We start from the raw sequence: 26086 nt of genomic DNA on the forward strand, positions 1-26086 counted from the left end.
TTCTCTGACCAGCTTTGGAGTTCCTTACCCAAGCTATCTTATCACATAGTCTTGGTATGAATTCTTTCCTAGATCAGCCTTATCTCTGGTTTCTCCTAACTCTAGTACAAGAAGGCTTTAATATAAAATTCAAAATGGAGGTTGATTTGTAGATAGATTCTTCACTTAAAACATCTCCTAGTTTGTCTCTAGGGGAGCTTAGCACAGTAAGCAGTTCTGTAACAGTGACAGGGGAAAAAAAAAAACCAAACACAAAAGAACAAAACCAGAAAAAACCCCAAACCCACCAAACAAAAAAAACCCAAAACAAAAAAAAAATAAATCGCTGAATTCAAAGGGACAAGAAAGTTGTCTGGTCTGTGCGATTAAAAAGAAGGATGATGTTCTAGGCAATGTAATGTATGACAGTTATCAGTAAACTCTCTAGTAAATAATTACATTCAGTTTATGGGTCTTTCTTTTCCAGAACACCAGCTCAGTAACTGTGCCAGAAACACTGTTGTTTGTTTCAACTCTTGATGGAAGTTTGCATGCTGTCAGCAAGAGGACAGGAGCAATCAAGTGGACTTTAAAAGAAGGTGAGTAGGTTTCCTGATTCCTCTACTCAGGAATGGTAGTAACAGTCAAATCAATTGATCATTCAAGCTGTTGTAGGGCCTGGTAAATACTTTTCTTTCTTATTTTTGCTCTTGCTCCTGAGTTAAGCTACAGTGTTTCTGGAGTCATGTTTATCTTCATATTTTCACTTGCAGATTTTTTCCAGGTTTATGTTGGGGTTTTTTTGCCAGAATGTTTAAGCTGTGGTGATATAATTGGTAGGTATTATGTTTTATGGGAATGAGCACAATATAAGCAAGTGTAGAACGGAATAGATGTCAAATGAGAGTGTCAGCTGGTGGAACTGGTGGCAAAGAGTTTGCACAATTCTGTCTCTGGAATATCCTACATTCACTGGTGCAGTGAATCATGCAAACCCTCAGGTCTTTTTTTTTCTAAATAGATGTTTAGGAACAGCAAAGTTTTTTAAATAAAAGAACTGCACTTGTGTTAAGAAATTTAACATTGCTCAGTGACTGGAAGTGATTTTGTAATTTTAGTTACTGAGCAGAGCTCTCTCTGTCTTCATGAAAAATTCAATATTTAATACAAATTTGTTTTAGCGGGACTGATTATGTATGGTAGAAATGATAGCACTTTCTCTTCACTTTGGGAAATAAATCAGAAAGCAGGTCAAATGGAAAGGAATCACAGTGATTGCATCATTCTGTCTATTTTTAAATCTGATGTCAGTTTAGTAGGTGAGCTGAAATGGTAGGAAATGGATTGTGCGTGTCTGATGTCTGCAGTACAAACCAGTTGTTCTTATTTGTTAAGCCATTCATATGTGAGTGCAAATCTACCAGACAAAAAGTTCACTTCATAAATGAGCAAAGAATGCTTTTGGAGCTCCTTGCAGAGTGAAATGGAGTGAGCAAGTGTTTTCTTGAAGGATCTTTGTTAATAAGTGTGATTACATTTTCTCCACTTTCCTCTTGAAATTTAGACCTCTCCTTTCCCTGAACGGGTTTGAATAAAAGAAAAATTATCAGCTTCTTCAAGAAAAATTATCAGCCTCTTCCTTTCTTGTTGCTATAGGCTACTCTGGTGTTAAGAGAAGCTTACTGGTTTTGATTGTCATTCAGCTGACATGAGCATACAGTACATAGTCCTATCTTAGAAGGATATCGTATCTGGCGTTTGTCTGCAGTTGGACTTCGTGAGTGGCAAGAGGTTTTTGAGGGAAAAACGAAGGCACTTTGGTAATGAGAAGGATCTTGGTCAGAATGTATTGCTCAAGCAACTTCCTTTGTTTAAAAAAAAAAAAAAATGTTGCAAGACTATTGTTGGTACAGTGGAACTGCCAGACTGGATGATCTAGTTTTATAGGACTTCTTTTTTTCTTGTTGTCATTAACTATGTGTTATTCTCCATCTTATGAGGTATGTTCAGTAGCTTTTTGCAAAGCACTTACTGCCCATTAGTTTATTTCTGTGTGACCGAACAACACACAAGGGTCAATGAAAAAAAAAATATAATTAGCGGTAGTTATCATTGTTACAAGACGCTTCATGAGTTAACTAAGTTAAGCCTTCCAGTATCTGAAGGGAGCCTACAGGAGAGCCGGAGAGGGACTCTTTGCCAGGAAATGTAGTGACAGGACAAGGGGTAATGGTTTTAAATTGGAAGAGGGGAGATTTAGATTAGATATTAGGAGGAAATTCTTTACTGTGAGGGTGGTGAAGCCACTGGAACAGGTTGCCCAGGGAAGCTGTGGCTGCCCCATCCCTGGAAGTGTTTAAGGCCAGGCTGGATGGGGCTTTGAGCAACCTGCTCTAGTGGAGGTGTCCCTGCCGATGGCAGGGGGGATGGAACTAGATGATCATTAAGGTCCCTTCCAACTCTAACCATTCTGTGATTCTAAAAGTGTACATAGAATAAAGGCCTGTACATATAAATTGGCAAATGAATTTTAATTGGAAGGCTTTTATTTATTTTTGCAAAACTGTTTTTGTTGGTGATCACCCAATGGGTGGAAAGCCCAACAAAGATGCAACAGTGCTGGAAACTAATAGCCCATGAAACTCTTTACCATCTTGCTATGCTAAATCCCTGGAGAGATTTAATGGTGGGGAATGCAGTATTAATATTAGTGTATAAACCCAGTTGTTTGGTGCACTCTCTCTGTCAACAATATGCTTGTATTGTTATAGAGAATTACCCAGTGGGAAGATGTGTGTGTTGCAAGCACATGCAAGCACTTGCCGGTTCCATTTTACCCTGATTATCAGACAGTGAACCACGTGTTTGTAGTTCATGTGCTTTGAGAAGCTGTGGAGGTCACCTGAAGTGCTGCAGCGGCATTCAGCAGCAAGAGAACGTTTTATTACTGCACTTAAGCAGCAAGGTGTTTAACAAAGGGCAGTTCATGTGCATTTTATTTTCATTGGGGAAAAAAACAAGGCGGTGTTCATTATCAGGCAGTACTTAAACATGAAAATCTTGCCATGTGTGGTTTGTTTTAACTTAGCACTGTAGCTTATCTTAGGTATGCAGAGTAAATGAGCCAGTGGTTATCACCACAGTAATATGTTTGGGTTTCCTGCTTTCATGTAGTGCTGGCAAGGAAGGCAGTCTGAATACTTGTGCTCCCCATAAAGCAGGCAAAAAAATGGGTCAGTTAATAATAGGACTCTTTTGATTTCAGGGTGAGCTTTAAGAATGTGATGTTTAAGACTGTCCTATTCCCTCACATCTTTGTAAAAATCACCCTGAACATCTTTGTTAACTCGAGCTTAGGTTAATGATCAGAATATTGAACTTTGAGATGTTAAGAATGTAGTATTTCCTACTGTACTCCTGGACACAGTATTTCTCTGTTCTTCTGACGGTAACTTCTGTGTGTCCTTCTGTACTGTTCAAAGCGATCTCTTTCTTTTCATTCATCAGCTCCTTAAAAGCTTTTCTGCTAAGAACTGTTCAAAGTAGTTTGCCAGAAGAATATATAATATGTACAGATTTGGGTCTAGATCTAGAGCCAGCAGAAATTTTGTGATGATCTTCAGTTTTCTGTAGCAATTGACAAACCTGATGGCCCACAATCAATTTAAAAGGTTTTGATTTCTGACACCTTACTCGTAATCTGTGGGCTTCAGCAGACTAGTCATGATAAGACAAAGACATAAAGTCTGTACCTATTAATGGTATGCAATATGCAGATTCTAAAGGGCAAATCTGAGCTCTGTGGGTCCTGCTCTATTAACAGTGGTTATTCCCAGGCAAGAAGAAATCCCTTTGTGCAAAGCTGTAAATTAATAAGCATTGTTGAAACAAAACAGTTGTAGAACAGTATTCCTTTCAGCAAATTCCGGAGGATAGTTTGTTAGTATCTCTAACCTCATTTACTGTAATTGCAACAGCAGGCGAGGATGACACGATTTTAAATTGGCCCGTTAGCCCAAATCTTGTGTTAGGGCTTCAGGTCAGGAAACAGTTTTTTTCCAGCTCATTCCAGTGGGGCAGCGACTTACTCATTTGCTGTTTCAGAATCTCCCACTTCTTCTTTTCGGTCCTTGGTTTTGTATGTTCTACTTAAGGGCACGTTACAGTGATGAAAATGTGCAACTCTTGTGCATTAAAAAAGCCTTGGTTTTTGGTCAAAGGGCAAATTTTATCTTATCATGTGTTTGTGAAATGTGGAGAAAAGTCAAATGCATTATATTTAGTATTATGGTTATAGTTTCAAAAGTTGTATATATGGCTTTTTTTCCATATATGTATGCAAAATATGGATTAGAATTATCTCAGAATAACCTGAAATTTGTCGTATACTTCTGGCCACTCACAAGCAAATGATACAAGCACAAGTATTTTCTGGCCACGGTGCATCCAAAACCGTATTGGGACATCTGCCTGCTGCCAGGTCAGAATCTTAATTTCAGGGAAGCATAACTGAGCCAAATAATTTACTAAATTACTGGACAGTCATTATGTTAACTGCTGTACTTGTGGATAAACTCTTAGAGTTCTCGAATAAATGTTTATAATCTAGGATCAATGTCCTTTTAATTTGTATTTTCTTGACACAGTTATTATATAAATCTTTTTGTTAACTTGTAAAAATGAAAGCTTTTCAATTCTTACAGAATACCATTTTTTGAAGTCCCACAATGGCAAGGGAGGTATCGGCACTCTTTTAAATGATATTTCTATTCTACTGATGCCCCTGAACTCCCTGTGCTTGTAGGCATCAATATGCTTTGCTGAATTATTTAATGAAGAGTATCAGTGGGAATAATTTTACTGATAGTGTGTGCACGTGCTTGTTTATACACGTGTGTGTATTACCAGATCAGAAAGCTAAAGCTAGTGTGTATTGAGCTGTAGGATTTTAATGTAGGAATTGTTAACATACTCTGCCTTAGTAGAGGCTGCAGGAAAACCAGATTGGAAATGCGTGGAAGTATGTATAGAAAACTCAAATCTTCCCTCCAGCACTGAAGATATTCACAGGATGGTGTCCTGCTTCCTATCTCATCCACTCCCCACTCCATACTCATTTTGACATCTTTGTTTTCTTAGTCTAGCGGTGGAAAGCTTTTAGAGAGCATGGTATACCAAAAGCTCTACATAGGACATTGCAAGTTGACTTTTCTTCTGTGACAGGGAATGGAAGCTTAAGGGAGAGACGGAAGAATTTTTGTCAGAGGTTTATCACATTTTCTCTGTAAGGTTTTTGTTCCTATACAGAATGCTTACTGCTTTGTTCAGTGGTTATCATCACTGTTGTTGGTATTGGAACAGATAGGGCTTATTAGAATGACTTACCTAATTACAGGGAACTGCAGTTCAGGGAAATTTTGAAAGCAGGATTACATGGTTCCAGTCTCAGCACGTTAGCACTTGAGGGCTGAGCTGTTGAAGAGAAGATAAGGCCTCAGTTCTCTGACTTTCGCAAGAACTTTTTCTGTCTGACCCGTTGTGGAGCAAAAGGTGACTTCAGTTATTAGACAACTCATTCTTTTGGTAGTCTGTATTCAAGCAGACCTGACAACAATAAATTAAACTCAAGAGTCTCTTTTTATCTCAGATCGAGTTCTTATTTCAAAACAAACTTTGAAATAAAGTTGGAATATATGTCAGACCACATGAAAGTGAATGTGAAGAGTTCATTGTCTGTCTTCAAACTGTCTTTGCAGAGCTACAACCTTAGTTCAAGATCAGAAAAGTGTTAAGAAAATCAGAAAATTTACATCACCCTAGTAGCTAAAAATGTTGAGAAATGGATCTCCAGAACCTGTCTTTCCAGGTGGCTGGTGCTAGTAGTGGAAGGAGAAGTCCTTTCACTTCAGAAACTAAACTACTCCATCAGTTTGTGCTCGCTCTTTGTAAATAGCCTCATGCATGGAAATGGATCAGATATTGACACTAAATGCTTTCTAACAGTTCATATACAACACTTAAATGTTGCAGGAAGCCATCAGAATAAGCAGTGTTTTGGTTCATGTGCCAGTAAGTACTGAAAAAATTTCCTGCTGCTTTGTAATAACATCTTAATCTGTTCCATCTACCTCTTTTTTATCATTGTTAGTAAATCAAAATTTCAGTTACTGAGAAAACAAGTAAAAGCAGGGGTTTTTTTCACTTCTGATGAAGCACAGTTTTTCTTGATATTGAAGAAGTGATACTAAAGAAGAATTTAAGGACTTCCTCGTAAGTGTGATGCTTCTGTACAGCACGCACTGAGCAGCTTGGAACTTGTCATAAGGCTTTTGTTCACGTTGTCTGATACGCAAGAGTGCTTCAGAAAAACTCACTACAGAAGTTGAAGAGACATTAATGGGATTCCTGGCATCATTTATTAAAGTGTAGGATACCTTTGTTGATGAAATTGGTTTAAGTGACATTTTTGCAACAGCTTTCAGAAATACAAGCTTGGGGGTAAAAGCTTAATGCAAGTAAATATTGCACGTATGTGTGTGTTCTTTCACTGCTGTGGTACTACGTGGTCAATAAAATCATGCACAATTTCTCAGACCTTTGAGATAGTTGGAGCAGAGTGGAGCACTTTTTATTTTCGTAAAAGTAGATTGCCCAGTCTTAGAAAATTAAGTGAAAACTAGTTATTAGTCTGGAAATACTGTACTGTATTATTATTATTCACTGTATTTTGAGGGCAGAGAGGGAGCTGTAGGAAAGCATTACTAACCAGAGTCTCCTGCAAATGTCATGGACAAACCAGGATCAGTTGCTAGAAAACATAATCTACCTTTTGAAATTTCCTGTAATTGTTAAGGTTTTCCTGAGCGTTCCTTAAAAAAAAAAAAAAAACGCAACCCAAACCAAAAAAACTCCCACAAACCAAACCTGAAATACAAATACGTTTGAGGAAATCACATTCTGTCCTACTCTACTGTAGCGTGCCTGTTGTGTTACATCAGTAAACAGTGCCGTCAGAAAATTTGGACCTTGATTCAGATAGTACTAGTTTTATACTGTAATTTCCTGTAACAACTTCACACCTCCATTTAATTCAGAGAACAAGCAGCCCTTTTATTAAAATTAAATTTAAAAGTTTCTGAAGATAAAAAGACAAGCAGCTATTTTCTTACTCTTTGCCTAGGCTGACTAGAAAGTGATTTTAAAGAAAATCTGCATTACTTTATGTAAACAATGTATATGCAGTCAGTTACCGAAGTTGTGCAGCTTTGTTATCACTAATGATCACTTGAGGAGAGCTTTGTAGATAGGACAGAGTTGCTCAAGCACTGGTGGTGAAGGTGGCTGTTGCCTAGCAAGAGTCACCGTCACCACAGGCAACAGTTTATTTTCTGTCAAGTGAGATCTGTGTAATCAGTTCATCAAGAGACTTGCAAAGCTTAAAGTTTATTTGGCTTTTGCCTTTAGCAGTGCTTGCAGCATTTGCATTAAATCTTACTTGAACTGAGGCAGGTGCCCTTTTCTGATGATTTATCATGCTGGTTTTTTTACAAAACTGTGAGAGTTTCCTTTCCAATGAAGCACTTATGATTATTAAAACTCTAGCCTATGGTCTTTAATGTCTCTTTCTTATTTTCACGTAAACTTGCACATACACTGAGTATTCTGTCTCTGATATGTGCCTCTTTTGGTGACTACTGTTGTCAGCTGCGTTGCTGTTAGACGTCTGTTTGGGTAGGGCTTTCTTCTGTTTTTTAATCTATTGTATAAAAACGAAGGGGCATGGTCCTGGGCTGTTGTGATCAATCCCAGGGGTTCGTGTGGTGCAATGTACTGCAGAGTGGTAGAGACTTTGCAAGACTCGTGTAATGAACCCTGAATTTCTTGTTCTGGTCTTGCTTAGCTGTGCAAATATCCCAGTACACTCAAGCTGTCCAGACTCTCCAAATATCATTTTTTTCGTTCTTATTTCCTTGCTGTAGCATCACGATGTTTGCATGGAGACAGAACAGGTGAAAACCAGTATTTGTTTGCTTGGTCATCTTTCATCTTCCTACTTGGGCTTATTCTAGTGTAATGGTTTGATTTCCCCTGCAGAAGTGAAGATACCTTGCATCCTCTTGACTTCCAGTTACTTTCTGCCAATACAGCCGTAAACAAGCACACGTATTTGTCTTGGAAATTGTAGAGTATGTCTTACAAATCTGGGAACTTTTGTGGTTTTGGCATCAGGATTGAAAATCCCATGAATCAGGATTTTTTGAGGCCTCAGTAATTTTGAGGTCACATCACTTTACATTAAAATCAAAGTATTGTTCTTAATTTACCTTTTAATATATAAGGATTTAGATTCAGCATTGTCAGGTTTTATTTTGTAACTTCTTTTTGTTGTTGAAACGTAAGCTGTGATTCTGATCACTCAAAACACCAAGTGCTGTGAGACTGTTTCCGAACCTTTTGATTTTTATGTAACGTGGCTTCTTGGATAAATTTTAGTGGGGAGATCATTTTTGTGAAAAAAAAAATCAGGGTTGAGGTAATTTTGTATAGCCCTTGGCAGACTCCTGTTTTCCTTTTCAGTGACATGTTGATCGCAGAGGTTTTATCTTGGGGTAGGAAGCAGAACGAAGTTTTTTCTGACTTGCGTCGGAGTTGTGCTCTTGAGTCACTGGCAGCGTTCCCCTTGTTTCAGTAGGTGCAGCACTAGGCTTTCAACTTGTCTGTTGTGCTTTAAATTAAACCTCAAGTTGGCTGGAAAGCACATGCTTTACCTGCCTGATACACAAGGTACCTGAGACACAAAGTAGCAAATGTTCATAAAATACAGATTAAAAAATATCAAGAAAATTATGGTTGTATCCCTGTTCTCACAGTGTCTGCAAACTCCCATTAGCTGTAGCTTGTTTTTACGCTGAAGCCTGCACAGGGAAAGCCGTTCCTGCAAGTTATGGTCAGCCGCCTCCTGGGCAGCCAGTGCCCCACCGTCAGACACAGGACTGGAAGCAGGAGTTGTTATGAATGTGTGTACAGGAGCTCTGACAGGCTCCGTGTGCTCTGTCCAAGTGACAAATAAGGAGAGAACTCGCGAGACAATACAGCACTGCTGTCTTCTCCCAGCCTCCTCCTGGGGGTCGCTGGGGAAAAGTGTGGGTAAAACTGAGGAAAGAACTTAAGAAGATTTAAAACTTCTCAGGTGCTTTGTACTTTCCCATTTTACAAACCTGGTTCCGTGACCAGACAGGAGATCCTTGAGGCTGCTGAGATGGGCCCTGTCAAACTCTGCATCAGCCTTTCAAAAAGGAGCAAGTTGTTGCAGGCCTGACTTAAACCTTGTGTCTAATGAGTTCAAGGAGCAGAATTGCCTGTATTATGAGTTTTTCTTTTTCTGCAGATCCTGTACTCCAGGTGCCAATGCATGTGGAAGAGTAAGTCTGTTTCCTTTATCTCATTTACCGCTTGATCGATTGTCAGTAACAGATTGAAATTTGGTTTAATTTAACCCAAGTGATCTATGTTCTAGGAAAGGTGCATACCTTGCATAAGTCAAATTAAGGCGGTTTAGAGAGCAGATACAGAAAGGATATAATTAGCTACATATAATTCTCTTATTTGTAGTGCTAAGAAGAAATGTCCTGTCTGCAGACTGTTCTCTCAAGCCCTTGCTCAGGTTTAGAGATCAAGTGTGCTAACTGTGCTGGAATCTTAATTAAGCAGCTTTGAAAATGACAGGAATGGCTAGGGAGTGATCTCTGGGTTTGTGCTTCAAATAAAAGACTAAAAATAGCGAAGCACAGGAAACTCCAACCACCACCGCTTCCAGAATCTCCAGATGAAACCCTCCAGTTGTTAGGTCAGGGTAGTTCCCCCAGCAGAGCAATCTCACATTTAACTAGAAAATTTGGGGCTTTAACTTTATGTCTCTGAAGTCAGTAACATCCTTTCTTTTTTGTGGTTTGTTTTTGATGTTGGGGTTGGTTTGGGGTTTTTTGTAGTTTGGGTGGGGGATTGCTTTTACCTTTCAAATTTACTCAGTTCTGGCAACTCTTGTGTTGTTCCTTGCCTTTCTTATGCTCTCTGGTTTTGTTTATTTGTTTGATTTAATTCTGTGGCATTTTAAAAGCATATAGATCTTGTTTAAAAGCCTGTGTGATTGCCTGCCACATTTGGATCTTTGGATTTTCAAATGTATTAGTAATCTTTTGTTATATCAGTTCTGAAACTTTTGTATTTTTTCATTGTCACAATTAAGAAATGAAACTTGAAAAAACGGATAATACAAAGTATAAAGTTTAATGTCAGATGAACTTCTCTGTAAAGCCTGTTTTGACCGTAGTTGCTTTCCTGTTCTCTGAGAAGCACAATACATTTTTAAAAATCATGTATAATTGCTGCTTAAATCCTAGGCCAGCATTTCTTCCAGACCCAAATGATGGCAGTTTGTATACACTTGGTGGCAAGAATAGCGAAGGCTTGACTGTAAGTATATTTTTAAAATTCTCTCCTCTGATAATTTTTAAAAAAGTGCCCTAATCAGACTTCTGCGAAGGGTAAGTCCCCAAGGGAACTTTCTGCTTTCTTGACATTACTGTAAAGTTTTGCAGGAACTGTTTAATGGAAGTGCTCCAGTTTCTTGGAAAAGCTTGATCCAGACTAGTCAAAAAACAGCAGCTGCTGCCTGTGCCAGTGTTAGGATACAAGATTTTGGAACGGCAGTGCCCTACCTTTGCAGAGTGAAAACATACTTTATTTTATTAGAGTAGAAAGTTGACACCTTTCTTGTGATCATCAGGAAATAACTTCCCCATGAAAACATCCGCCACACACGTTATGTCCACTTGTACTATTTATCTGCAACTCGCTAAAATAATGATGATAATGGCAAGTAAAATGTGTGTGGTATTATCCAAGTACTGAACAATCTCCATAGGTTTTGATGCGAAAGGTGTACCTGGAATAATATAAATCAGGTATGTCACTTTAACCCAGATACTTAATTCTCTAAAACTATTTGCCAAAAGGCAGGATTAATGTGTGTTCTGTGCTGACACCTTTAGAGTGTGTCTTTAGAAGCTTTAGTGAGCAGACAACAGTGCTGAACCTTTTCAAACTAGTCATCGTTCCATGTAACTCACGGATCCCCTAGCTAACATTTTTTATTTTTAAACCTCGTGGTGATACTCAGATAAAATATTTGGCTTCCCACAAGTTTCTTTTCTCTGGCAGCTGCTATGATTTCCCTTAAGAACTTGAATATTGTTAAATATTTTAGTATTTACTCACCATTCCCCCCACCGCCCAGTACAGCCAGATCATAACTTGCAAAATGATTCTTGGTTCTTTTCCTGGCTGAATCCAGGAAGCAGCAAGCTATTTGAATCTATTCCTTTATTCTGACAATCTCTTCTCTCTTTGAATTAAACTACTTTAATTTCTGTTTAGAATCACTATTATAAAAGTTATAAGCAAGAGTGAAGTAATTTTAGCGTATTTAAGTAAACGTAGCAAAGCCCTGATCCTTATTGTTGGTGCAGCTTGTCCGATGCTCTTGTGACCTCATCCAATAAAAGTCCCTTAAAACTTAGTACGGATCGTCACCTGTTCTGGGAGCGCAGCACAGGCCTGGCACTTTCTCAGGGACTCTTCTGCCAGAGGTTCATGCTTTGCCCTCTCAACAGTTCAACTGTGTGAAGATCTCTGGCCTTTATAAGTGTTACTGTTCAGTCCTGTGGAGAACCGTTTTGTACTTGTTGTAGGTGACACAGTTAAACCATGGTATGCTGAATCCCAGTTTATAAGTGATGATGGTAGACCTTAAAACCACAGAGTCTTGGCCTCCTAACCTCGCAGCTGCAAGTGCTTCTTCCAGTCTACAGGCATTTTTCCCGCGTTTCTACTCACTCTCCTGGGTTTGCAGAGAAGGGCCTTGACCTGAAATCTTGACTTCTCAGGCACTACAAACAAACAATAAAAAAAACTATCATTTGAGATTTCTGAAGTTTTCTGACCGTCCTTTTTTGTGAACAAATGTGAAGACACTCATACCAATGTGAATAAGCTTTTATTGTTGTTGGTTTTTTTTTCCCCTAGAAACTTCCATTTACTATCCCAGAGCTGGTGCAGGCATCTCCCTGTCGCAGTTCAGATGGGATCCTGTACATGGGTGAGCTCAAATGTAATCTCTCTTAGATTGTAATTCGTTCAGTGAGTACAAAATGTGGAGACTTCCAGACAGGCTACATGGAAATACGCTTTATTTTGGGTATTATTTATGATTTTTTCATGAACCTTTCCGATGACAGAAGATCTGATCTATATAGAAGTCAGTTACTACTTTTCCTGAAGGAGAAAATAGCTTTTCTAAGTGGTGAATAGCCTGGGGGGGGGGGGGTGTTTTCTTGGGATGCTGTCTCTCAACAAAAAGTGACTTCTACTTAAAATCTTCTTATGTTTATAAATGTCACTGACTGCTTGACAATTATAATTAAATTAGAAATCCCATTGCAAGGCAGTTAGACATCATCCGTTATCTGAGATACGGTCAGTTAACTTATACTACAAATAATAACAAATTTATGGCTCGCTGTCCTCGCTCATTCTAATTGCAGATGGATCTGGGAGGAGAGAGGGAGAAGGAAGGACAGTTATTACTTATCACAACAGTGAAATGTGTGAAGGGTCAGGATGAACTTACTATTGGCCAATACCTTCTTCTGGTTCTCCATTAGGGTCTCTCTGGTAAAGGAGTGTAAAAGGTTTATTTGAAGCTTCTAAACAGAACACATATGTGTTAGCGTCAAAGAAATATTTAAGGTCATGGCTCATGTAATCTTGACTGGGATGTTAGGATTGCAATCTTTAATCCATTTGAAATGTGTAGGCCCTCCATAATTTTTTTTCCACCTACTGTCCTTCATCAGCACTTCAGCCTCCTCCTCTGCTGGCTTACGGGACCTTCTACACTCAGAACTCTGTTAGATTTTATCAGTGTGAAGAAGTAATTCAGCCAATAGTACTTACTGTTCTAAATACCGTATTTAGTTGTTCTTGTCAATATTTGGGATTGGCCAGTAGTACTAAATGCTGAAACTAAGCCTGACTGTGAGAAATTGTTCTATTAAAAATGCTTTATTCATGCTAAGTTCATGAGCCTATTAAAGAAAAAGAGATGACTGAAAAGCCTGATAGAATTGTAGTTTTCCAACTGAATGGTAATGTGGCTTAAATTACAATTTCAGGTAAGAAGCAGGATATTTGGTATGTGATTGACCTCATGACTGGGGAGAAACAGCAAACCTTGACTTCCTCATTTGCCGAAAGTCTTTGCCCATCAACGTCCCTCCTGTATCTTGGGAGAACAGGTCATATGCTTTTTTTTTTCTGCAGCTTAGAAATGTGCTGTTGTAGTTGTTTTTAAAGTATAGGATCATAACAAATGACCTTGTGATCACTTTAGGTTTTCAAGTTTATTCCTTAGAAAAACTTCCATAAACTATGATTTTAGACTATACACAGAAAAAATACTAACTCTTTACAGCAGCAGAAAGATACTGTTTTTCTTAATTTTGGCAGTAGGCATGGTGCATTATTATTCTTGCTGACCGAGTGGCATTTATATGCAGTTTACCCGTGCATTCCAGCAGCAGCTGTGACCCCAAGTTTGCTCTGTAATGTACAGCTTTTATAAAAACTGTTTAAAGAAAATGGAGATACAGCATATCCACTGAAATTCCAAATGCAACATTCTAAATAGCTGATAAAATCAGACCAACGCCATATAGGTATGGACTAGGAAAAAGGAGTAAGTGTTTCAGGCTTGTTCTTTACTCTCTATGAATGTGTTCTGTGAGTGTGACAGTTCAGTTACAGAACACGCTTTGCTGAATTCTGGAATGCAGGGTTTGGAAACTTGTAAGTAAAAGAGAGTGCATCCGAAGAAGCTGTGCAGTGGAAACACAGCGCTGGTACCGTGGGCAGTACCTGTCTGCGGGGCTTGTGCTGAGGTTCCTGTAGGGCAGTGCCTGAGTGGATCGGGTGTTGTCTTTAACAGCTCTGACATGTTTATTTGCCCGGAGTGTTGGGAAAATGAAATGCAGAGCAGTAAGTGGTGTGTGTGGTGTTTTGAAGAGTCTCAGATTTGAGATGATTGATTCTACTCTCTCATAGGTTTTTTTGCTTCACAGACTGTATATTTTTTAACAGAGTACACGATCACAATGTATGACACCAAGAAGAAGGAGCTGCGATGGAATGCCACCTATTTTGATTATGCAGCTACTCTGCCTGATGAAGACATAAAATACAGTAAGAAGTTAATTGCTCTTTTTTTGTCTCCCCCCCCCCCCCCCCCCCCCCCAATATTGGCTGCGGGTTTTGCATACAGTCAAAAATATTCTGATTTTTTTCTAGAATGAATAAGTTGAGCTGTCTGTCTGGTTTTTGTGCAGTTGATAAGTATCTGCCAGTCTTGATCCTTTACGTGCTGTAATATGTAGACCCTGTCAGGTAGCGTCAGGTAAATTGACTCTAAGAAGGTACAGCTCTTGAAGATACGACTCTAAAATTTAGCGGCAAATGGCATGAGAGGAAGCAAACTTAAACTTTGATGCACACTCAGAAAAAGCTATTGCAATTGTGTCACAACTGAACATTTATCAACCCAGTTCTGATGACTAATTTGCCAATCAGCTATTGTTTTGCAATGGAAGGTGTAATGGACTCCACAGTTACCATAAGGCTTGAACTGCTAAACGTGCATTATTAAAACAGCACATCTGCAGCAATCCAGATCATCTCCTGTATATTTGTGTCTTGTAGAAATGTCTCACTTTGTGTCTAATGGAGATGGGCTGGTGGTGACCGTAGACAGTGAGTCTGGGGACGTGCTGTGGATTCAGAATTACGCTTCTCCTGTGGTAGCTTTTTACATCTGGCAACGGGAAGGACTGCGGAAGGTTATGCACACCAACGTGGGGATAGAAACTCTGCGGTACTTGACCTTCATGTCTGGGGAGGTTGGACACATTACCAAGTGGAAATACCCTTTCCCAAAGGAAACGGAGACCAAGAGCAAACTGACGTGAGCATGAATATTCCTGTTGTTCTCACTGTCTGTTTGGCAGAGCTTTGTCATTAAAACCTTATTTATATACATGCGACTAAAGATAGTGCTACAAGCCTCAAGATGGTGAAAAGAGTACATGAAAGCAGCTCTAGTTCTTCAGCCATTATTTTATCTTATTTGATCTTTTACTGTCTAAAGGTAGAGACAAACAGAAATCTATTGTAAACTTATGTATATTCATAACTTTTATCAGATGTTCTGTGTTGAGCAGTTTCTTATAATGTGGATTTGTTTTTTATTGTGAAGCCTTTCACGTTAAAAAAAAATTGCACGGCATTTTAGCAAATACCAGTAATTGAATAATGCAGAAATAGGACATGAGTTATATCAAATGAGGAATTATGATGTGAATAATCAACTAATAATACTTTCCCAATTAAAAGGAATGCTTCATAGTACAGCAGTACTTAAAGCAATTTTACAGATCCAGGCTTTTCAAGATATAAATATTGATGATTTGAGAAACCTGTGCATTAGTTCTGCAGGATTGTGTTGCTAAGGCTTTAGCTGAGATGATCTACTTCTTTCTAACACTTTTTTTTTTTCCAGACCTACTCTATATGTAGGGAAATACTCCACAAGTTTGTACGCGTCACCATCGATGGTGCATGAAGGAGTAACTGTGGTGGTAAGTTGGGAGCTGCAAGAGTTGAATGACACCTCCTGAAAAGTGCTTTTACGGAATTAGTACTGTCCTGAGTTTTAAAAAAAGCTGAAATGGAAATATACATTAAAATGTATATAAGAAAAGACAGCTTTGCCATAGTAAAGTGGCAAATGGATACCATTAAAATAGAAAATAAAACAGTGAAGGCTGTACATCTACAGAAATTTGGTTTTAGCAGATTGCTATCAAGAAATGCACAGCAAATGAAATATTTCATGAAACAATTAACAGTGAGCCTTAGAATGCATGGCCGTATTTCAGGAATCATTTCAAATGCTGCAAAGCAGTAACTGCAGCTGGTCAGGAGTTGTGCCGGGCAAGCTCGGCAGGGCTGGGCCAGCGGTCGCTGTGCGGTACTGCTGGTGCATTGTGGTTAGTGTTAAAATTGCTGGTTTGTTCATCAAAGTAACTCCCCGTGGATAGGAAACTGCATCACAGATCTGTTTTGCTCACGCAGTGGCTGTCCAGGTCGGAAATAAAGATCCTGTTTAACTTTTCTAAAAAAAGAGAGCGTAATCTCATCTCCTGGGCAACGTGTAATTTAGGTCTAATGTCCAAGGTTGTTGGAGCAGTTGCTGAGGGCATAATGGCAGTGTTTACTCAGGCTGACTCTGCTGCCAGTAATTTTTGCTGCCCACCAATTTTGACCTTCATTTTTTTTATTTAGTTGCCTATTTAAATATTGTAGGGACAGGGTGCTTGCTTAATTGTAACAAGACTCTCTCTCTCTCTAGCCCCGCGGCAGTGCCATTCCCTTACTAGAGGGTCCAAAAACAGAAGGAGTCACAATTGAAGACAATGGCGAGTGTGTCATCACCCCCAGTACAGATGTCAAGTTTTCAGGCAGACTGAAAGAAAAGAACAAACTCAGCTACTGGAACGACTGGCTTTTGATAGGTACCCGAGGTCCCTGCTTGGCCCAGCTCTGCTGCTCCCGCAGGCCCCCATTGCCGTCTCGCGGCAATTCCCATCCAAACCCCAGAGCTGTTCTTCAGCTGCTGTAAATCAGTCTCAAGGACGGCCTAAACTCAGGCAGTAATTACTGAATCCTAGTAATCGTTTCTAATTTGTTGCATTTGCATATGAATTAATGTCTTTTAAGTATGTGACTGCATTCTGGTTTTCCCAAGGCCTCTGCTTTATTCAGTGCAGGGGATGAAGAGGCTTAGCTCACTATGTGGAAAGTTGTTTATTGCTTATTTCTCCCCTCCTTCAGAGAGGGGTATAGATAATTTATTATTTACTGTAAATACTGTATTCTGGTTCCTTTGGATTTTTTTATTGTGCATAATGGATCAGACAGTCATGTTTTCCGTTTTACAAATGGAGGGTTAAGGCACAGAGGCTGAAGATAATGTTAATAAAGGATCAGCCTGTCCCGTGTGTCCCAAATCCCAGCATTTTGGAATTGACTTTTGAGGGCGTTCACCATTTTGCTTCCAAAATGAAGAACTATCCGAGGTTCAGTTTTAGGTGATGCAAGTTTATAATTAAGTGGTACATGCCATAGGATCTGTGTGACAGGGATGGGCTGTAGCTTTCCGCGTCTCTAACCAACACCTTTTTCTTGCCATGATCCCTTTTCTGTTACCACTGTCCTGCTCTGTCAAACGGCTCCCTCTAAACGGTTCATATTCCTGCGCAGCCCTCTGCGCTGAATGACCCATCCCCTCAGCCTTTCTCTGTATACGTGAGCTGGAGTCTTCCTCTGTCTGCTCCAGTTGCCAAAGCTGGGAGCACAGTAGCATCTCCCTTTAAATATGCTCTTCAGCAAAGATGCTGAAATTAAGAATATCTTTCCTAAAAAGGAACAACTTTTTCATTTCAACAAATGTGTTTTATTTACAGGGCACCATGAAACACCATTGTCTGCCCCTACAAAGATCCTGGAGAAATTCCCAAGCAACTTACCTAAGAGGCCTGAAAACGTGATTCCAGCTGACTCTGATAAAGCCACAATTGAAGAGGTTTGTGATGCGAATAATCGTCTTACTGGATGATTGAAGAATGTAAAGGAGTTAAAAGTTGGGGAGGGACTCAGAAGAAAAGCTACACGGAATTACTGTGCGTTGTTTGTGTCAGATTTTCATGTACTTAACATGCAGAATCACTGCTATGATCATGTGTCATTCCTTATTTCAGAATTAGTGCTTTCAGCTGACTTTTTTTCCCCGCATGCCAAACTTTTTGACTTTGGTAGGACTGGAATTTATTAAGAATGCCATAGCAGTAAGGCTGGTGTATAAATGCTCCGTTACCCATGAAGATACTGGGCTAACAAAGCTTTCTTTGCCTCTCAGGTTATTGACATAGTTGAAGGTTCCTCAACAGAAGTGCCTCCTGCTCTCCCGAAGGATATTGAGGAGAAACCTGCTCGGCCCATCCCTCGGCCAGAGGCTCCTGTGGACTCCATGTTGAAAGACATGGCCACCATCATTCTCAGTACTTTCCTGCTTGTAGGCTGGGTGGCTTTTATCATCACTTACCCAATGGTAATGCTACTTAGCTGGTGTGCTTTTGAGTTGGGAGAGTTAGTAACATTTTACAGCCCCAGAAGTGACACAGGAGTTAAAACGTAACATGCTACAGGGTATTTTTCCCTCCTCGGGGATGTGCAGGGGGTAGCAAGGGCTACAAACTTGACACGACAGTGATGTCTCTGGGCGTGTGTGCCAGCTCTGGAGATACTTTTTTTTTTTTTTTTTTTAATCCCACCAATTCTGTTTTTCGTATGTGTTACTCTTTTCATGGACGCGATCTTAACACCACTGGCTTCGCTCCTCTCTTCCTCACCTGAACCACTGTGAGGTTTTCCAGCTTCTGGATCAAAGCCTTTATCCTGCTTTGATTTAAAGACAGTTAACCCGGTAACAGTTGGCTTTTGCCATGTTAACGAACCGGTGTGATTTCTCAGCGTTGCAATGGAAGTTCAGAATGAAATCAAAAGTGTGTGAGTGAACGTTCCCCAGCCTGCGTGGCTGGTAGTGTCATAACGAGAGAGTTTTCTTCCCACCTTTTGGATGTAGCTCCCCCAATAGCTGTAGAGTTCCCCTTTGTGAGGTGACTGTAAGAAACTTCACTGACAGAACTGAGATCCTTTCTCACAGAGCGTTCATCAGCAGCAACAGAGGCAGCATCAGCTGGAAGAGAAGATACAGCTCTTGCAGCAACAGAAGCTGCCCTTTCGTGCTCCCAGTGATCTACCCCCAGACACAGATTTCTTGGACACCTCCTACGGGCGGACAGAGAGCTCGGCCACCAGCACACCCAATGTGTCTCCCAGAGCATCAAACCATTCTGCGTATTCCAGCATCTCCACGTCTGACGTTGGGAGCTGCCTCTCCACTGAGCAAGAAGAGGGAGGTAAAGATAATCCAGTGTCTTTTATTGTCTCTGTATTTCCCCAGTCTGTAGGATGATGCAGCACAACAATTTAAAATACTTATTGGTGATAACACCATAGATCAGAAAGCAGAAAATGACCATCGTTCTCATTTAGTCTGACTGTTTGCAAAACACAGTGGAGTGCCATGCCCTGACTTTGAGCAGGATTATTTGCTTTAGAAGAACATCCAGTTCAGAACTGCCGTCTGAGAGATTGTTGTCCCTGGCAGTGCATTCTTATAACCTGTATGAAAAGGTTTGTCTAATAAAAATATGTATTATGATGATTAACTGGAATCAAGAAATAGGGATTATGCAGCGCCTGCCTTCCTGCCCAATCTTCCTGTGCACTCCTGTGTCCCTTCAAAGGCTATGCAGGGGAACTGAATGGTCAATTGGCATTTCCTAAATTCAATAAGACATCTACAAAACTTTCCAGAAAGAATTTTGTCTGCTGAGAACGACTAGTGTCTTCTACTGTCTTGAGACATGATCTTTCCAGACCTTATCTCAGGTGTTTACACAATGGGCTTGACTCTGGGTGTTGGATCATTTGGTCACCAGGGAGTATTTGCCTACTCAGCCGAGTACCAAAATGCAGATGTTCATTTGTTTTGATCATCTGTGGTGTTAATTTAAACATAAGCAGAGACATGTACCGGCCCAGAAGGATGTGCAGTTGTAAAATGCTGACTTGACCCACCCTAAACCAGTCCTTGTTTCTTGCTTTTCCTTCAGATGAAGATGCAAACAGAGTGATGGTTGGCAAGATCTCATTTAACCCAAAAGACGTATTGGGACACGGAGCTGAAGGGACAATTGTTTACAGGTAGAAGACAATATGTGCATTGAGCATTAAATAGACCAATGAATGTCTTACTTGCGTTAGGTCTCTTTTTTTAAAAAAAAAAAAATCTAATATTAACAGAAATGAATCTTCTGAAAAAGTATTTTCTATATGTCTGGAACATTTTCCTGCAGTGTTTCTTCACTAGCAAAAACTACCTTACTTCCCTTAGAAATGACCAAACATACCTGTTTCCGGCATGAGAAATACTTTACTGTGCCTCTTTAAAACGTCTTCTGTTGTCACTCGCTTTGTACGTGCTTTGTCTAGAGGGAGTAAAAGGACGATGTGGTTTTCCTTCCTGTCTGTAGGGGGACATTTGATAACCGAGATGTCGCAGTGAAAAGAATTCTTCCTGAGTGCTTCAGCTTTGCGGACCGTGAAGTGCAGTTGCTGCGAGAGTCAGATGAGCATCCCAATGTGATCCGCTATTTCTGCACGGAGAAGGACCGGCAGTTTCAGTACATCGCCATTGAGCTGTGTGCTGCCACTTTACAGGAGGTGACGGGTCACTTGCAAACCTACAGGATTTGTGAAAGTCTTCTTTTTGGAAGGCCTTCAGTTCTTTTAGCTTAAGTTGCTGAAGTGCCTGCTGCAGGAGATGTTCCAGTTACTCCCACCACCACCTCTGTGACAATTACATTTTCCTACAACAGGGGTGTTGTCAGACCTTTAGAAAGACATCCCGAAGCCTGTGCTGATCTAAGGACAGAAGCTGTTGTCCTCTGATTTTTTTCCTTCTTGTGAAGGACTCCCTTCTAGTCACCCTTCCCCTCCTACCACCCAGACTTTGAAGACCCCCTACTCTTGCTTCCGGAGCACCGTGCTACAGAGAATTCTAGTTCTGAATGATGTTTTAGAGATCATCACCTTCAGCCAAAAAAAGAAAAGCCTCTTTGTTGTGTGTTACCAGCTTGCACAATTTACCCAATCTAACCGGTTTTTGGAGGGTTGAGGGGGAATACTTACTATTTTTGCAGAGGGTAATGATAAACAACGTTGTGGTTGAATCTTGTGGCTGTTTTTTTTTTTGTTGTAATTTATAGTATGTTGAGCAGAAGGCCTTCAGTCACCATGGCTTACAACCCATCACTCTCCTGCAACAGACGACATCTGGTCTTGCCTACCTGCACTCCCTTAGTATCGGTAAGAATGCCTCTCCTTTCAGTACTGGGTGGAGTGGTACATTTTTTTAACTAAAAAAGAGAAACTGGTCTGGTGTTGGGAGCTTCTTTATTCAGTTCCAGAAGAGAGAGTTGTAGAAGCTCCAGCTAATGCTCCAGTAGTTGACACCTGTAACATTCCACTGCACCGGAGTGTCATTACCGTAAGCTAGTCATTACCATTTGTTCAGGGTGCTGCATTTTTTGGATACAAGTCATATAAATCATGACGACTAGCAGCGATGGAATAAAAAAGTGCCACGCCTCTACCAAAGACAATAGTTTGAGGTTAGGACTTTGATCTAACGAATGTTGTTTCAGCCTTGTGAAAGGTTTCCAATGCAAATACATTAAAAATTTACAAATACTGTTGGGATTGCCTGGAGTGGATAAACAGGTGTTTCTAATAGTCCACAGGGACCTGAAGCCCCATAACATCCTCATCTCGATGCCTAACGCCCACGGGAAAGTCAAAGCTATGATTTCAGACTTCGGGCTGTGCAAGAAGCTGGCGGTGGGCAGGCACAGCTTCAGCCGCCGGTCGGGCGTGCCGGGCACTGAAGGGTGGATTGCCCCAGAGATGCTGAGTGAAGATTGCAAAGAGAACCCTGTAAGTCTTCATCTCCCGCAGAAAGCGGCAGTGTGACCAACGGGTGGCACGGTGTTGCAGTTAGACCTTAAGATACGCGGTACTCAATGCCTGGGCGTTCATAGAATCAGAGAAAGATTTGGGTTGGGAAGGACCTTTAAAGGTCGTCTGGTCCAACCCCGCATTCGTGCTGGCTTCCAGCTCAATATGTGATTCTGAAAAGTTGTCTTCTGCTCATAGGTGCAAAATAACCACCCTGTGATGATGGCTCGGAGTCTTCAGGGGAGGGGAAAAAAAATGTTTTAGTGCTATTAAAGGTTGTTTATTTGCAGACATATACTGTGGACATCTTTTCAGCCGGCTGTGTCTTTTATTATGTGGTATCTGAAGGCAGCCATCCCTTTGGCAAATCTCTGCAGCGGCAAGCCAACATTCTGCTGGGGGCATACAGCCTGGAGTCTTTAAATGCAGGGAGGCACGGTAAGAAAAAGCACGGTAAACATAAAGCACCACAGAGTTTAGTGACCTTTCCACGGGTGTAAAAATGCCGACAGAAATGACAGAACTGTGACCCACAGTGATTCCCAACCTGGCAGCGGAGAAAGTTGTACTCCTAAAGTAAAGCTTCTAAAGTTTTTAGAATTCGTACCCCAAAACATCTCTGGGATACAGAATTTGAAACCCTGGAAGCTTAACTGTAGAGATATTTCATGTATTTAAAGAGTTATTTTGTGTATTTCATAATCACCCTGATTCAACACTACTGGCTTTCCGCTGGTTGCCCAGCGTCTCTAGGAGGGCAGTACTTGAGCTCGTGGGGCTGGAGTTCAGGATCCTGTTGGAGGAAGTAGAAAACATAATCTTTTTCTGAAGTGCCAAACATTAGATTTCCCTACAGCCTAAGCATTATCTCCCTTTTCCTTGCAGAAGACATAGTTGCTCGTGATTTAATAGAGCAGATGATAAACATGGACCCTCAGAAACGTCCGTCTGCCAGCTGTGTGCTAAAACACCCATTCTTTTGGAGTTTAGAAAGACAACTCCAGTTTTTTCAGGTTTGTGTTGACCTTTTAAATCCTTTCAGTTCTGACGACTCCTGTAGACATTCTTCAGATTTCAAATTCAGTTTCTCCTCTTTTTGTGGATGTTTGAGGCGATAGAATCCACAACCTCACTGTGAGGAATGAAGCAGCAAAGTTGTAATACCCAGGTGGTATCTCTTAAGAAATCGGCTTAAGAATTGGCTCTATAAAAGATCTTGCAGAAGATCTTTTATAGCAGGGCTAGAGGGTGATGTTATCAAACTGGAGTGAGGAAGGTCTCCAGCGGCTACAGCAGCAATGCAGGAGAGAGAACGTGTTGCCAGGCAGGTTTTCACAAACAGGGTAGCCCACTGTAGTGAATATTCACACTGGATCCTGAGCTGGGCTGGGAACGGGCTGAGGACCTCGGGTTCTTCCCAGCCTGTGAGTAAAATGCTTTGGCAGATGCTGAAACAACTCAGCGGCTCAGAACTTCTCTACCCATCCCAAGCATAATCCACTGTGTTGGCACTTTGGCTTGGAGTAAAGTAGAACCATAACTCTGTTATCAGACTGTAATTGGCCAGAAGCAGCATTTTTAAATCGTTGGGAAAAGCTTGGAAATAAAACTAGAAGTAACCTCACTGTCTCTTCCAGGATGTTAGTGACCGGATAGAGAAAGAATCTTTAGATGGTCCAATAGTCAAGCAATTAGAAAGAGGCGGAAGAGAGGTGGTGAAAATGGACTGGAGAGAGCACATCACAGTTCCTCTTCAGACAGGTAACGGATAGTATTTTATCAGAAGGGAGTTACATGCTCTTGTTCCCAGTTTGCTGGGACAGGAAATTAAGGAAACACTGTCTCAGTTTGGGCACATGACCTTTACTTGTCAGCAAAGTATTTCTTCAAGTTAAAGTAGGTGTTTATGTATCGAAACACAGCCATAAGGATACCCGACCGTAGGCTCACGTACCTCACTCTTGAGCCGGCAGCTAAAACTGCAGCAAACCACAAGCAGAAATCTTGCAATTTCTTTTGCAGATCTTCGAAAATTCAGATCATATAAAGGAGGGTCAGTCCGGGATCTTCTGAGGGCAATGAGAAATAAGGTAAAGGGCAACACCACACTATGGTTCTGCCTCCTTTTGCTGTTTGTTGCCAGCCTATGTCTATTTTACCTTGTTTTAGGTATTGAGCTGCTTTACTTTAGGGTAATATGAGGTTACTTTGTCCAAGAAAATGCATCTTGGACAGAGAGCTCTATTTAAGAGAGGATCCTGGAACGTGTACGCTCTGGTTGAGCTTTTCCCTGTTCTTTTTTTCCTTTACAGAAGCACCATTACAGAGAACTGCCTCCCGAAGTGCAGGAGACCCTGGGCTCTATCCCAGATGATTTTGTGTGTTACTTTACAGCTCGTTTCCCTCGCCTGCTCTTACACACCTACACTGCTATGCAGATCTGCTGCCAAGAAAGACTGTTTCAGCATTATTATCACCAGGACTCTGCGGAGCTGAGCCCTGCGGGAGACACTGTTTGAGAGGAAAGGGATAGAGCTTTCTTCTCTGGGACCAACATTCCAAGCACAGGGCTGTGAAACAGGCCTACCTTTAGCAGGGAAAAGTGGGATCAAAGAGCTGGATTCTCTCTCTTGGAAGAAACCAAGCTTCCAAAAAGTGCCTTGTACCTCTACCTGCGCTGGATGGGGAGACGGTCAGAGCCCAAGGAGCGAGTGGTAACCACAATGAACCCTGGGGAGGGAGTTACTCCAAGGGAGTTTTCAAGACAGTGAAAATGGAGAGCACAAGCTGGATGTAACTGTCACCCAATATCCCTGTACTGTATGTGATTTTACAAATTACGTGTTTTACTACAGAGAATCAAAATACAGTGATTGAAATCATATAATTACTAGGGACTGGGATCTGCAAAAGAGGAGCCTTTTAGTTGTAGCAAATCATGAGCACCTGCCATTGCACTACTGCCCCCTCACGCATCAGGCACACCACAGTGACTGGAAAGGGAATCGGTTATCATTATCCAAAAGCAGTAGAGAGAGTATAATTTCTGCTTAATCAGTACTACCCTGGAAAACTAGTCCCTCGTACTTGAGCAGATAGAACGAAATTCTAAAAAGTACTGACTTAAAAAAAAAAAAAAAAATCAGTTAAAGGTTTACCTACTTTGAAAATAAGCCTCATTCATTGTTTAAATATCAACCAGTATTCACAGTAGAGCTTGACCAGTCCTTGACTTAAATCACAGCATCAGAACAGATCTATACAAGTAACTTCAGAAAAACACACTGATGCTCAAGAGGCTCATGATTTATCTACTGCAAGTGGTCCTTACTCGCGTATAAAGCAGGGTCCCGGTTTCAGAGCCAGAGGTGAGCTGAGTCCTGGGGAAAAAGGAGCCAAATAGGAACCAGGGAGAGCAGTTAAGCTCGAGGCAGTGTTTTTAATGGGTGCGACAAAGCTGTAAAGGAACCCCATTTTCTGGTGCACGGGTTGTTAGTTCCATCCAAGTGAGTCTATGTTTTTAAAGATGCAGTATTTCTTTTCATTGGCCCTAAAGCTGTGACAAAGCATTAAGAGTGCAGGAAGGATGAAGAAATGCTGAATTCTAATGTAAGTGGGGTGTTCTTTTACAATATATTTATTTAATATATTTATATTTATTTAATTTTTACTACAAAGTAGTATCAAATCGAAGTGGTACAAGTATAAAGCATGCCAAATGAGTCTTAATCGGTTTTTGTGTTCATATTTAATCATATTATAACAACTGGAAGAGGAAAGTGATACTGCATCTTTCAATGGAATTCATTAAAAAAAAGAAATTACAAAGTGGGAATTTGTACGACTGTGCCATTGTGTCTTAAACTAATAAATTATTGACAGTAACACGTATGATTGGGTATGTACAGCTACTTTTCCGCAGCTACTTTACAGGAAGTTTTTTTTTTTTTTCCTAGTTTTGCAATGTATGACAGCAATTTACCTAAGATGCCAACCGTGCAAGTTACATGTTTCTAAAGCCTGAAAAAAAAAAAAAATGATGGTAGTTTTACCTAAGAAGATTCAAAGCCTATTTCATATTTTTGTACTTCTCATGTAAAGTTCTTTTGTAAGTCTACTAAATAAAGACTTGTACTCAGATTAAAAAAAACCTACGGCTTTTAGTGACGATGTGTGCCTGGGGAAATGGGCCGGGCTCCCTCCTTCAGAGGCAGGGCTGGGGACTGTGAGCAGGGGAAGAGGGTGATACGGCTACAGCTGCGCTGGGCCCGCAGCAGATCCGATGGCTGGAACAGAT

At 40.6% G+C, this 26086-nt stretch overlaps 1 protein-coding gene across 1 annotated transcript; it reads left to right on the forward strand.

The window, feature by feature from the left end:
* The first annotated feature begins 472 nt into the window (after positions 1-472).
* ERN1 (endoplasmic reticulum to nucleus signaling 1) lies at positions 473-24914 on the forward strand. The gene is made up of 21 exons (XM_074160075.1): positions 473-578; positions 9368-9401; positions 10380-10452; positions 12064-12136; positions 13212-13334; positions 14176-14277; positions 14791-15052; positions 15647-15725; positions 16499-16661; positions 17613-17731; positions 18065-18256; positions 18872-19127; positions 19887-19977; positions 20307-20496; positions 21042-21141; positions 21569-21768; positions 22080-22227; positions 22675-22802; positions 23427-23550; positions 23812-23879; positions 24102-24914. The coding sequence occupies exons 2-21, from the start codon at positions 9388-9390 to the stop codon at positions 24306-24308; spliced, it is 2712 nt and encodes a 903-aa protein (XP_074016176.1). The 5' UTR covers positions 473-578; positions 9368-9387; the 3' UTR covers positions 24309-24914.
* Positions 24915-26086: the final 1172 nt, after the last annotated feature.

This window comes from Numenius arquata, chromosome 17, assembly GCF_964106895.1.
Source record: "Numenius arquata chromosome 17, bNumArq3.hap1.1, whole genome shotgun sequence".
NCBI lineage: Eukaryota > Metazoa > Chordata > Aves > Charadriiformes > Scolopacidae > Numenius > Numenius arquata.

Excerpts from the sequence above, each read along its gene's own strand:
- ERN1 (XM_074160075.1), top strand. Across the intron at positions 17,732-18,064 it reads ATAAAGCCACAATTGAAGAG|GTTATTGACATAGTTGAAGG; the intron begins GTTTGTGATGCG and ends TTTGCCTCTCAG. Across the intron at positions 21,142-21,568 it reads CCTGCACTCCCTTAGTATCG|TCCACAGGGACCTGAAGCCC; the intron begins GTAAGAATGCCT and ends TGTTTCTAATAG.